General features: G+C 40.8%; 1 protein-coding gene across 1 annotated transcript in view; it reads right to left on the bottom strand.

Moving 5' to 3' along the window:
- The window catches only part of spopla (speckle type BTB/POZ protein like a), a 251,904-nt gene that overhangs the window by 18,909 nt on the left and 218,030 nt on the right, over positions 1-14,965 (bottom strand). The window contains 1 exon segment of the mRNA XM_038789941.1: positions 6,800-6,927. Within this exon segment, the coding sequence (XP_038645869.1) occupies positions 6,800-6,927 (128 nt within the window).

Here is a 14,965-nt window from a genome sequence, read left to right as displayed (position 1 = left end):
ACTGACGGCGTTCACAAGGAAATGACAACACCAACATCGACACTTCAATAACAAAACAAGAAAGCCACTGGACCATATAAATTCATGAACTTTGGACTATTAACTATTATTTGGTATTGTATAATCCTCAACGTAATCATAACTATTATATGGTATTGTATAATCCTCAATAGCATCATAACTATTCTTTGATCTTGTATCGTCATCATTACTTGTACATGTCATCACTTTATTTACCTGTTTTTGTTCAATTTTTCTTTACCATTGTACAGAAAATGTGTTACACGAAAAAAGGGGGGTGTGGTGATATGCATCACTGTACACTCAGTACGTGGCTTAGAACAGACTGGTTTAGTTAGACTCGAGTTACTAGTTAGATTAGCAGGAGAGTCAAACTCAAGTAGGAGAATTGTTAACTATTCAATAAATGTGTTAAACCTATCTCCGAGTTGGGAGCTTCCTTTGTCAAAGCATACATCAAGGAAGCAGCTTATGCTATACGAAGAAGCATAACACAACAATGACCACTGCATTTATTTGAATATGAAGGCGATGTCAAGAAGGAGGAAGCTTATTTCTTCTATTTCTTTTTCACTAAATGGAATCTTCAGCATAAAGATGAATTCGGAAAGAGGAAAGAGCACATAAATATAATTGTAATAACAATCCCTTAAAAACATTTACCAACTGGCTGCTTTGGGGTCTAAAATCACTTTCATTTCAGTTGAGGTTTTAGAGTGCATGCAATTGGAGTCTTCCTTTGGATTACACTCAATGGAAAATATCACAGGAGATTTAGAAACAAATTTATAATATGAATAACAAGTACTTAAACACTACTGCCTGGATAGAAATGTCAAAGGAGTACTAGTCTTAAATAGTGTTCTCAATCACTTCTAATTTCTTCAACACACTGTTTCAGAAGCATTTTGGTCAGCTTACTTCCAGAAACATGGACGGTTAAGATTTTACTTCTTTCCTTCAGAAATATTCCAATTTTCCGAAAATTAGCAATAGCCCATAGATCCACCAAACCTCATGACACTTCTTGTAACCTCTTTGTCAACCAAGTAATTGTATTCATAACAAATTCATCACACAGCACATTTAACTTGTCTGCCTAAATGAAAATACGATGCATTATATTCATAACACCCATTCCCAGAGGCCACATTTCAATTATTCTTTTTATAGAGTATAATGACATATAATTAGGCAGTAATCTTGCCAGAGTTTCTCACATATCCTGTAAATACTCAGATCAAAGTCAAATTATGTTCATTTAAACATTCATCATTCAGAAGCTGCTAATCTGTCACAGTTAGAGTGATAACCTGGCAGTCAGACAGTTCTAGTCTTCTCAGCACAAAAGTTCAATGCTCTAGGTTAAGGATATTGCCCATTAATACAACAATTAGGGTCAATGGTGATGTGAAAGTGTTCAAACAATTTCATATTTCCTTCTGTGTTGCAGTCTCAACCTGTCAGATGATGTAAATATGGTGTAATGACAGATGTACATAAAGCTAATTGTTATAATTGAGTGAGTCATTGACTAAATTATGCACCAGGCATTTTCTGGAAGGTAGACTTACATTACTTTTATAGAAATTATACAAGTTCTCTGCAGGAGGGAGTCAGGAAATAAGCAATGAGATTGAAATATCAAAGAAGTATTAGTTTGTTAGTAATTGCATATTTACTGGTTGCCACATAAAATGTTACAACCTTAATTGTAGTACGGATTAGAAAAATACTTACCAGTGCCCCAGAAAAATATTCATTTAGCAATTATATGCTTTTGTTCCAGATTATAAAATGGATACTTGTAAATTGGCACTGACCAAAATATTACCGCCAAATAAAATCAAAAGAGAGTAAATGATGTCTCAATTAGGAAATGCAACATCGCGAGTGTGACACTAAATTGTATAGGTCTTAAATACAAGAAACCAAATTCCAGTGAATCCTGAAGGGCTACCTAAAAATTCTGGGTTAGAGAAAAGAACATTACACAAGAAATAGGAGCAGGGGAAGACCATACAGACTGTTGAACCTCCTCCACCATTCAGTACAGCCTTAGGCTATTACTCCGCTTTCCTATTGACTCCCCCATACCTCTTGATTCCCTGACACCAATCATCTCTCGGTACCAACTTTAAATGTATTCAAGGATGGAGCATAGACAACTCGCAGGAGTAGAAAATTCCAAAAATTCACAATCCTTTGAGTGAAGTAATTTCTCCTTATCTACGTCCTAAATAAACGGCCTCTGATTCTGAAATTGTGCCGTTATAGATTCTATAACCAGTGGAAATAATCTCAATGTCTACCCTATCACGCTACAACCAGTGGAAAAATCTGTCTACCCTGTCACGCCCCTTCAGAATCTTGTGTTTCATAAAACCATAAGGTATAGGAGCAGAATGAGGCCAATCGGCCTGTTCAGTCTGTTCTGCCATTCAAAAAATGGCTGATATATTTTTTATCTCCATTCTCCTGGCTTCTCCCCTTAACCCTTGATACCCTTTTTAATCAAGAACCTGTCTATCTCTCTCTTAAAGAGGCCACCACAGCCTTCTGCGGCAACGAGTTCCACAGATTCCACGAGATCACTTCTCATTCTTTTAAACTCAAGAGAATATGGGCCCAATTCATTCAGCTTCGCACAGGGACTAATCTCATGAATCTCATGAAATGGTAAAAGAGTTAAAATGAAATGGGGTGAAGTCAAATGGGTCGAGGTGGGGTAGAGCTGATCATCTGAAGTTGTTGAATTCGATGTTGAGACCGGAAGGCTGTAGCGTGCCTAGCCGGAAGATGAGATGTTGTTCCTCCAGTTTGCGTTGAGCTTCACTGGAACATTGCAGCAGGCCAAGAACAGACATGTGGGCATGGGAGCAGGATCTTTTGTTAAAATGGCAAGCAACAGGAAGATCAGGGTCTTGAATGCGCCATTTCTTTCTTTCTTAATATATATTTAATTTCCTCCCCCCCAATCTTACCCACTTTTCTCCTCTTTGCTTCCCCCTTCCACTTCCCCCACATCCACAGTTCATCTTCTGATGTTAGTTTCTCTGCTGTTTGACGTTTCACATCTTTTGTTCTCTCTGGGGACAGCCATTAGCACTCTTTCCCCTTGGTTTCAGTGGCCATTAGCACCCAGTTTCCCTGTGTTTCTGTGGCTATGACTCATCTTTCATTCGCGCTCCACAGTATAAATATTTCCCACTTTCTGTTTTAGCTTTGACAAAGTCATCGGACTCGAAACATTAGCTCTTTTCTCTCCCTACAGATGCTGCCAGACCTGCTGAGATTTTCCAGCATTTTCTCTTTCGTTATCCTTCCTTTTTCTTTTACTCTCCTTTCTTGAAAATTAACGTTACATTTGGCAACTTTCAATCTGAACAGTCCGGAGAATTTTGGGAAAGCATTGCCAGCTTATCCACTATCTCTGCATCTGGAACTTTTAGGATCTTAGGATGTAGGCCATCAGGTCCAGGAGATTTGTCACATTTTAGTCCCTTCGGTTTCTCCAATACCTTTCTCTGCTGATACACATTGCTTTAATACCCTCACTCATTTTAAGCACATAAGATACCCTCAATTTCCTGTTAAGTAACTTGTGTCTTCTGTGAAGATGGATATAAAATGCTTGTTCAATAACTCTATCATTTCCTCATTCCCCATGATGATTTCCCCTACCTTTGCTCCCAAGGAACCAACATGTATCTTAGCTACTCTATTCCTTTTTATATACTTATAAAAGTTCTGACAAACCATTTTCATATTACTGGCCAATTAATTTCATATTCTATTTTTCCCTTTATATTAAAATTTTGGTGGCCTTTTGTCGGTTTCTAAAACATTCCAAATCCTCAAGACTTGCTACTGTTCTTTGCAACATTCAAAGTTTATTCTTTTAACCTACTACTATCCTTAACTTCCTGAATAAACTACAGGAGTACTTCTTGCTGAGCTTTTGTTCTTCAATGGAATGTATTTTTGTTGAAGATTTTCAATTGTTTCTTTAAATGTTTCCTATTGTTCATTTATTATCATATCTTTCAGCCTATTTACCAACTCAACTGTAACCAGTGCATCCCTCATACCTATGTTTGTTTACGTTTAAGATTATTTGTGATTGGAAAATATCACCTTAAAACCCGACATATCAATGGTATTATGGTCATTATTTCCCCATGGATCTTTCACCATGACACTACTAATTATTAATAATAATAATAATAATCGCTTATTGTCGCAAGTAGGCTTCAATGAAGTTACTGTGAAAAGCCCCTAGTCGCCACATTCCAGCACCTGTTCGGGGAGGCTGGTATGGGAATTGAAACTGCGCTGCTGGTCTTGTTCTACGTTACAAGCCAGCTGTTTAGCCCACTGTGCTAAACCAGCCTGACTGCACAATAGTCGATTTAAAAAGCTCAATCTTAGTTACTTCCACAGCTTATTGCTGCAAGAAACTGTCAAAAAAGCATTCTAAGAATTAATCTTCCTGTTGATCTGGTAGTCGCAGTCTATATGAAGATTAACGACTCCCAACAGTTTAATTACTGTTTGGGGGCCTATGAACTACTCCCACCAGGATTTTTTGAATCTTGCTATTCCCAATCTCCACCCAGACTGGTTCTACTTCATGACATTCTGAGCCAAGATCCTCTCGTATTAATGTCCTTGGGTCATCCTTTATTATTAGGGCTACCCCTCATCCATTGCCAATCTGTCTTTCTGAAATATTGTGCACTCTGGAATATTTATTTCTCAACCTTGGTCATCTTGTAATCATGTATCTGTATTGGTGATTGAATCTAAACCATAACCTCTATTTGCGCCACTAGTTAACTATTTTTTTGCAAACGCTTTGCATATTGAGATCAAGAACTTTTGATTTAATCTTTTCACTACAATTTTTCAGAATGAATTTTACTCACTGATGCACAATTACTTTTAAATTCTGTCCCCTCCTGTTTTCACTCTGCTTGCCTTTGCCCACAATGCTACACAGTTCCATTGCTTTGACTTTTCTCTTCAGATTTACAAATCATCAGATCCTCTCCACCTCCGCCATCCCCTCACCCCCAAATCCCTGTTAGTTAAAAGCCTCGTCCCCTGCCCTAGTTATATGATTAGCCAGGACACTGGTCCCAGCCCGAAGTGGAGCCTATCCCAATGGAATAGCTCACTCTCCCCAGTACTGATGGCAATGCCCCATGAATTAAAATCCCTCTTCCCACAGCACTCTGAGCTATGAATTAATTCTCTAATCTCCTTGACCTAGGCCAAATGGCATGTGGCTCAGATAACAATTCAGAGATAATTAACTTTGAGTTCTGCATTTTAATTTGAACCCTAATGCTTCAACGGCCTCAGCACAAAATTATTCTTGGTTCTACCCATGCTGTTGTTTCCCACATGAACAGCTAGGTCTCCCACTTGCCACTCCAGGATTGTCTCCAGCCAGAGGTCTCCTTATCCCTGCCACTGGGCTGGTAACAACCTTTGGAGCTCTCGGTTGCAGCTGCAGAGAATAGTGTCTATCCCTCTGACTACATTGTCCTCTATTACTACCACACTCCTTTTCACTCCCTTCACATAAATAGCATCCCACACCATGTTGTTACAGTCAGTTCTCTCAGTCATCCTGCAGTCCATCACCTCATCCACACAAATAGCAAGCATCTCCCACCTGTTGAGTGAAGTCAGGCACTGAGACACCTTCATCAGTATAATCTGGTTCCCCAAAACTGGCTGACTCACAGTCACATGTTCCTGTCCCTGACCATTGATCAACACTAAGTTCTGCCCAACCTCAGGGGCGTAATTTCCTTCAGGAACCAAATGTCCAAGTAACTCTTCCCCCTCACAGATAACGGCAAATCAGACCATGTGTTATCAAATTCCAGACTTAGCATTCAGACAATGTTGAACTCGAATGAAGTATATTTGATCATTGGACACTATTCACTCAAGACCAAAATGAAAATGGCAGTAATCACAACTAGAAAATGGTAGTATTTCCTTATTTTTTTGTTTAGTTGAAAAGTTTATTTCCTTTCTGGCCTTTCCTTTTGGTTTCCTTTTATTTATTGATTTTTACACACCACATTATGTTATTAGAAAATGATACAAGATTACAGTGTGAAGATCTAAATGTAGCTTGCCAGTACACCAACCTGTATTGTGTACAAGTATCGTATTATGTGGCTGGTTTAGCTCAGTGGGCTAGACAGCTGGTTTGTGATGCAGAACTAAGGCCAGCAGCGCGGGTTCAATTCCCGTACCAGCTTACCCGAACAGGTGCCAGAATGTGGCAACTAGGGGCTTTTCACAGTAACTTCATACTTGTCACAATAAAAGATTATGTTCTATTGCTTTCACGTTTTTGTGCTACATGTGGTAGTTGATCACTTTTTAAAAAGTATTTGTAAAAAGGTAATCATCAAAGTGCTTACTTAATTTAGTGGATGACAACCAGGAATGGGCACTCTAGATGAAAGGCGTTGTCTTAAATAGGTGTTAATTAGGTATGAAGCTGACCTAGCATTGCAACTTATAAGTGAGTTACCACTACTCTATAAAAGCAAACCGGTTTGCAAACAGCAAGGAGTAGGAGTACTGCAAGGTTTGTACTTTTGCATAAGAACGGTCAGAACAAATGCATATAAAATAATTTACATTTTTAGTGACCTACACCTCGCCTAAGAAACTGATACCGCAAGATTTTATGATAAACCATGTAATTAAATATCAGTAATAAGTATTTGTAATAATATTCACCTACTTCACAGAACAGGGTAAGTTTATCATCTGGAAGAAGACCATTTGCTTCGTCTAGAAGAAAATCTCTACGGATAAACTTCTTGAAACCCCAGTCCTTGCCCTGGACAAATCGGTACGCCCTTTGACTTTCTATTAAAATAAGTGGAAAAGAGTATTGATGGCAAATCCAAAAAAATTACATTTGTGTAACATTAATGCATTTCACTTTACAAAAGGAACATTTCCACTGTTCATTATTTCCAGCAAAACCATGAAACCAGGTTCTTAATTAATCTTTTTCTTTCTGAAACAAATGTATATAGAAGCCTAGATGTTCAAGGAATAAGATAAAATAATGGAATGGCAATCTTCCGCTTTAATTGAATGCAAGACGATTTTTTGAACAGCAAGAGTATGGAATTTCAAAAACCATCCATTCAAGATAGCAGGCAATATTGGGTTAGTCTAATAAACTAACAATCGACTCAGTGGGCATGATTTAACTGGAGAAAATCTATGTCTGGTTTTGGCCACATTTTGGGTGACTGGAGAAACACCCCGTTATTCAATGGTACTTTGCCATGTTTTGTAGCCTCTGGGAGTTTCTCTCTGCAGAACCGCAACTAATCAATTCCTGCTGGCGAACCCAAGAGGAAAGGCTACTCGCAGATTGGGGCACCATATTGTCTGACTGCCACGATCCCCCCCCCACCCCCCCCCCCCCCACCCCGTTTATCCCCACCCAACAACATTGGGAGTGCCCTTGGGAACACCCCCTCCCCATGGCTGGATATCTGGCAGTGCCAACCTTATACCTGGGCACTGCCACCATGGCAGTGCCACCTGGGCACAGTGCCAGGGTGGCACTGCCAGGGGACCAGGCTGGCAGTGCCAATGTGCCCAAGTATCAGAAGGAGTGTTAGGGTGTCACCCTGCCCTGTCCCCGACAACCCGAGGGACTCTAGTGGTCTGGGAGACCACTCCCAGGTACCGTTACGACTGGTCTACTTTTGTGTAAACCAGTACTAAATCACGTCCTGGCGAGATCTCACAGCCGTTAGGTCCCGGCGTCGGGAGAATCCCATAAATGCATATTTAAATAAGCCTAATGGCCCATTTAAATATGCTGATCTGGATCATGCCAAGTGAGAGCAAGATCCAGATCACAACATCTTGTAAGGCTCCGTTAAATCTCGCGAGGTGTTCCGAGTTATGACCATAAGACATAGGAGCAGAATTAGGCCACTTGGCCCATTGGGTCTGCTCCGCCATTCAATCATGGCTGATATTTTCTCATCCCCATTCTCCTGCCTTGGGTGGGTCAAGGCCGTTAAATCGTGCTCAATGGTTGTGTGCTGAAACTGATGCAGTCTTGTAAGAAATACATTTTCAAATCAAATGAATTCCCAATTTCAAACAGAGCTCATCAATTTTTATAAACACAGGTACTAAATAGAGGACAGACAGAGGCCTAACAGCTTATAACTTTCAGTTTGTCTTCATCAATCAGATTTTCAGTGAGTCTCTGGGCATTAAGGCCACAAAGATGAGAAAAATGGATTTACTTGAATTCTCACAGCATTGGGTATCAGTCCATTTTAGTAAACGCTATAAAATGATATAACGTTGGTACTTAAGGTACTAAGAAACAGAATACCATTAACACAAAGATTTTCCACTTGATAGTTAGATGGTAAACACCTTATGAAAACAGCAGTTACTGCAAGATTCCATTATAATAATCACTTCTTCAGGTTCTCAACAACACAATATTCTTGGATTTCAGCAAAAGATTTGATTAACTGGGTGGGTGAGAGGAGAGATGCATGAGATCAGCGATGATGGAATGGCGGAGCAGACTCGATGTGCCAAATGGCCTAATTCTGCTTCTGGAGTAACGACTGCAAAATTCCCTCTGCTGTTAGGAAGAGAGTTCCAGGATTTTGACCCAGCAACAGTGAAGGAACTGTGATACCGTTCCAAGTCAGGATGGTGTGTGGTTTGGTGGGGAACTTGCAGATGGTAGTGTTCCTAAGCATCTCCTGCACACATCCTTCTAGGTCATAGATGGTGCAGCTTTGAAAGGTACTGTCTAAGAAGCCTTGTTAAGTTGCTGCAGTAAATCTGCTGCATCTTCAAAACTGCAAAAGTGGTAGCGGGTGTGAATGTTTAAGCAGGTGGCTAGGATGCCTATCAAGAAGGCTGCTCTGTCCTGGATGATGCTGCGTTCTTTGAGTGTTGATGGGGATAAACTCATCCAGATAAGTAAGATAACAACTCTGACTTGTGTCTTGCAGATGGTGGACAGATTTTGGAGAGTCAGGATGGGAGTTATTCACTGCAGAATTTCCAGCCTCCAATCTTCTCCTGCAGCCATGGTATTTATATGGCTGGTAAAGAACCTATCAATGGTAAACCCCAGGATGCTGATGGTGGGGGATTCAGTGATGGTAATGCCAAGGAATGTCATGGGAAGATGGTTATGTTCTCGCTTGTTGGTGATCGTCATTACCTGACACTTGTGTGGCACGAATATTACTTGGCACTTATCAGCCCAAGCCTGAACATTATATAGGTATTTCTGCATAAGGAATGGATGACATCAGTATCAGAGGAAACACGATTCACCTCATGAGGGAGGGAAATCATTGATTCAACAGTTGAAGATGGTTGGGCCGAGGATAGCCCCCTGAGGAACTCCTGCAGCAATGTCCCAAGAATGAAATGATTGACCTCGAACAACCACACCATCTTCCTTTGTGCTGGGTATCAATCCAAGCAGTGGAATGTTGTCCCCGGTTCCCAGAAACTCTATTAGGGCTCCTTGATGCCACACTCGGTCAAATGTTACCTTGATGTGAAGGATAGTCACTCTCGCCTCACTTCTTGAATTCAGCTGTTTTTTGTCCACCTTTGGACCAAGACTGGAATGAGGCCAGGAGCTGGTGACCCTCACAGAATGCAAACTGAGCGTTAGTGAGCTGTTTAAGGTCGCCCACCAGCACTGCCGACAATTCCTTCCATTGATTTACTCAAGATCAAGAGTAGGCTGATGGGGCAGTAATTGGTCAGGTTGAATAAGTCCTGCTTTTTGTTCAAGACTGGTATATGAGATGCTGGACCTCAGGAGAACACCGAGACAGAACATCCACTCGGCAATTCTGGCTTAAGGAAGTTGCAAAAGCTTCAACCTTGTCATTTGTACTATGTGCTGGGCTCCCCATCATTCATGGTGGGGATATTTGTGGCGCCTCCTCCTCCAATTAATTGCCCACTACCATTGATGACTGGATGTGGCAGGACTCCTAAGCTTAGATCTAATCCATTGGTTGTGGGATCACTTAGCTATGTATTTTGCATGCTGCTTACGCTGTTTGGCATGCCAGCATTCCCATGTTGTAGCTTTGGCAGGTTAACAGCTCATTTCTCATTATGCCTGGCATTGTTACTGCCATTAGCTCCTGCACTTTTCATTGAAACAGGTTTGATACCCTGGCTTGACAGTATGGTAGAGTGGAGGATATTCAGGGCCATGAAGCAACAGACTATGGTTGTGTAGAATTCTGCTGCTGCTGATTTCCCACAATGCCTCATGGATGCCATATGTTGAGTTGCTATATCGGTTCAAAATCTGCCCCATTTTGGACAGTGGAAGTGCACACAACATGATGGAGGATATCCTCAATGTGAAAGCAGGCCATCCATCTCCACAAGAACCATGCAGTCATCACTCCTACCAATACTATCATGGACAGATGCATCTGTGACAGGTAGATTGGGGAGGATGAGACCAAATATGTTTTTCCATCTTCTTGGTTCCCTTGCTACTCACTGCAGACCCAGTCTAGTAGCTATGTACTTTAGGACTTGGCCAGTTGGATCAGTAGTAGTGATCTGGAGTCACTCTTGCTACTAGACATTGAAGACCCCTAGGAACAGTGATATCTGGGACAATGTCAGTAATGGTAAGTTGTCAGGGTGTGAGCATGACAATGTCAGACTGTTGCTCAACTATAGTCTGTGGGACAGCTGTCCCAATTTTGGAACCAGTTCCCAGATCTTGGGAAGAAGGTGTGTTGTTATAATTTTGTTTCCTGGGACTCGGTCAATGTCAGGTGCTCCCTCTGGGTTCTTTCCTTATTGACTTTTCTGTAGCGGTTTGATACAACTGAGTAGCTTGTTAGTTTATTTCAGTTGTCACCAAGAGTCAGCTACATTGCTGTGGGCCTGGAGTCAGATGTAGCCAGACCAATTAAGGACAGCAGATTTCCTTCCCTAAAGGGCATTAATGTACCAGATGGTCTTTTTTAACAATAATTAACATTGCTTTCATGATAATTATTACTGAGGTTTGGCTTTTTTTAAATTCAAGATTCATTAACAAAATTTGAATTCTATTTGGTGCCAGGATGGGATTTGAACCTCTGCCCCAAGAACATTAGTCTGGGCCTCTGGATTGCTAATCCAGTGACATTACCATTACACTATCACCTCTGTAGTCTTACAAAGTTTTTCTTATCCCAGTTCCGTTTACCCAAAGAGGAGCAGACTGAAGCCAGCCATTGTCCCAGGCTAAATTCTCTTGGAGAAAAATATCGCAAGCATCTTTCAGTCCATGTCTGTCACAGTTTAACTAATATTAATACATTTTACAATGGAGATGTACAAAGCTTGGGCAGGCATACAAAGATTTTAAGTAGGAGCTATATTAGCAAAACTTCAGGGATAGGGTGATGAATAAGTATTTGGAAGTAACAGATAAGCTTGTTGACATCATGGGGATAAAGGGTTACTGGTGGTTGCTCCTAGATTCTTGAAGAGGTGAAGTGGGCTGCTATACAACACAAAATAACCAGTGCACAAATTTGGGTGTATTTAGTCAAGGACAGACAGTTAGACACTGATGGTAAAGCGGACCTTGTGTTTCTACTAAGAAAGTGTATATATCCGATAGGTCTTTCCAAAAACATGATCCAAAGAGATTAAATAATTTCCAAGATCTCAGAGCAGGCAGTAAAAATAAAGACACCTGCTCCAAATTTGCTAATTACAATTTCTAAAATTGCTGTGTTGAAGGTTGTAGCAGGAAAATAAAACTAACTGGGAGTCAGCAAAGCAAATATCAAGAGGGTTTCCTGTGCCAAAACACATTCCAAATGTGGATTGGGCAATAGCAATGAGACTCAGAACATGGATGAAAAATTAACCCGGTCGAATAAACTTCCTGCCACTGATAGGCATCAGAGTTTGGTGTACCTCACAAGACCAGCGTTTGGTCTCACTGCAAAGCAACTTCACAACTCTGACAGAAATGAGTTTACTGTGATGCCGGTTAGCACAGGTTGATTCAAATGAGGAGACAGCAGATGACAAAGATTCAAAAGTAGATGCAAATAATTTTTTCAACTGATCTTTCATGAAAAGCAATCAGTTTATTGAAAAATCATTCATAGGATATGGGTATCAATTACCCATCTGTAATTACAGTTAAGAAAGTAGTGGTGAGCTACACCCATGAATACAACTGAGTGGCTTGCTAAGCCAATTTCTCATCAGAGAATACCTTCAATTTTGCAACTCAGAATGTTGGAACAGTTGATGTATAATCTCAAAAGTCTAGAAAGAGGAACTACATTTATATCATGTGAGCTATCAAGACTCAAAATTGACACTGCCACCCTCAGTGAGAAAGTCTTCCTCGAGAAGGAACAACTTCTACTGGAATAGAAAGATTGACAGAGATCATTGTGTCTACAGAGTTGGTTTTGCCATCCAAAATACATGGAGTCCTCTTAAATCATAGCATAGGGCTGTCAACTCTCCCATGATTTAGAGTGGAGTCTCCAGGATTAGGTGAATCTCCAGGACACTGCTGCGTGCAATGCTGGAGAAAATTCAGTGGGATATTTTTTTAAAATGTCATTTTATTTGGAGGCTGTTTGACTGGCCGTCAAGCATCATTCAATTGGGCAATGAGTCTTTGTTTTCCAGCTGGTGTATCACAATGGTGTACACTTCACAAATACCTCATTGGCTGTCAAGTGGTTTGGAACATCCAGAAGTTGTGAAAGATGCTTGTCAACTCTTTTTCTCATTCAATGGATGGAGCCAATGTTTTGCTATGATTAGACCTCTCAAGTGTTTGGGGCATTATACCACTGTATAAATGCAAGTTTTTATTGGGTTAATTCAACTAATAAAATACTATTTTTAGGTTATCAGGAAATTGCATGGAGTCCAGAAGACAGGTCAAATAAGGAATAGGTGACACACAGTCTACACTGCCACAGAATTATCAAATTTACAAATTGCTGAAAATGTTTGAGGACCTGTTGATAGGTTATTTAAAAAAATCTCACGAAAGAAAAAAAGAGAATGAATTAACTTGCATTTGTACATCAACCTTCACAAACTCAGAATGTCCCAAAGTGCTTTAGAGCTTAAGCACTGTAATAAACAGATGATGTGGAGATGCCGGCGTTGGACTGGGGTGAGCACAGTAAGAAGTCTTACAACACCAGGTTAAAGTCCAACAGGTTTGTTTCAAACACGAGCTTTCGGAGCACTGCTCCTTCACCTGAGGAAGGAGCAGTGCTCCGAAAGCTCGTGTTTGAAACAAACCTGTTGGACTTTAACCTGGTGTTGTAAGACTTCTTACTGTAATAAATAGATGGCAGGCTACAAGGTCCCAGACAAAACAATGACATAAATAATAATTCAAAGTGTTGAGATGTTTATGGAGGATATAGGGAGAACTTTGTTCCTTTTCTTCAGATTAGTGCCAAAGGATCTTTCACACCAACCTGAGAGGCAGATTGCACTGCAGCTCACTGTCATACTGAAGGATGACAATGTCAACAATGCAGCACGCCTTCAGTACTGGAGTACCAAATGCGCAAATCTCTGCAGTGGAATTTAAACCCATGATCTTCTGTCTTGGAATAAGGTGTGATACCACTGAGCCAAGGCTGGAGCTACCTAACTGGATGAATGTCAACGGATTGGAAAATAGCAAACATGACACCACTGCTTAAAAAAGGAGTTAGGCAGAAAGCGGGTAATTAAAGGCCAGTTAGCTTAACTTCAGTAGTAGGGAAGATGCTGGATCTATCAAAGAAGAAATAGTGAGGCATCTGGATGGAAATTGTCCCATTGGACAGACGCTGCATGGGTTTATAAAGGGCAGGTCGTGCCCAACGAATTTACTGTACTTTTTGGGGATATTACCACTGCAGTAAATAACGGGGAGCCAATGAATGTGGTATATCTGGATTTCCAGAAAGCTTTTGACAAGGTGCCACACAAGAGGTTACTGCACAAGATAAGGATGCATGGCATTAAGGTAAAGTAGTAGCATGGATAGAGGATTGGTTAATCAATAGAAAGCAAAGAGTGGGGATTAGTGGGCGTTTCTCTGGTTGGCGATCAATAGCTAGTAGTGTCCCTCAGGGATCAGTGTTGGGCCCACAATTGTTCACAATTTACATAGATGATTTAGAGTTGGGGACGAAGTGCAATGCGTCCAAGTTTGCAAACGACACTAAGATGAGTGATAAAGCAAAAAGTGCAGAAGATACTGGAAGTCTGCACAGGGATTTGGATAGTTTAAGGGAATGGGCTAGGGTCTGGCAGATGGAATACAATATTGACAAATGTGAGGTTATCCATTTTGGTAGGAACAACAACAAAAGGGATTATCTAAATGATAAAATATTAAAACATGCTGCTGTGCAGAGGGACCTGGGTGTCCTAGTGCACGAGTTGCAAAAAATTGGTTTACAGGTGCAACAGATGATTAAGAAGGCAAATGAAGTTTTATCCTGCATTGCCAGAGGGATGGAGTTTAAGACTAGGGAGATTATACTGCAACTGTATAAAATGTTAGTGAGGCCACACTTGGAGTACTGTGATCAGCTTTGGTCTCCTTACCTGAGAATGTATGTACTGGTGCTGGAGGGTATGCAGGGGAGATTCACAAGGCTAATCCCAGAGTTGAGGGGGTTGGATTACGAGGAGAGGTTGAGTAGACTGGGACTGTACTCGTTGGAATTTAGAAGGATTGGGGGGGGGGGGGGGGGGGGGGGGGGGGGGGGGTCATCTTATAGAAACATATAAAATTATGAAGGGAATAGATAGAATAGATGCGGGGAGGCTGTTTCCACTGGCGGGTTAAAGCAGAACCAGGGGG

Source organism: Scyliorhinus canicula, chromosome 2 (assembly GCF_902713615.1).
Source record: "Scyliorhinus canicula chromosome 2, sScyCan1.1, whole genome shotgun sequence".
Classification (NCBI taxonomy): domain Eukaryota; kingdom Metazoa; phylum Chordata; class Chondrichthyes; order Carcharhiniformes; family Scyliorhinidae; genus Scyliorhinus; species Scyliorhinus canicula.
This window is presented reverse-complemented; position numbering and strand designations above follow the sequence as displayed.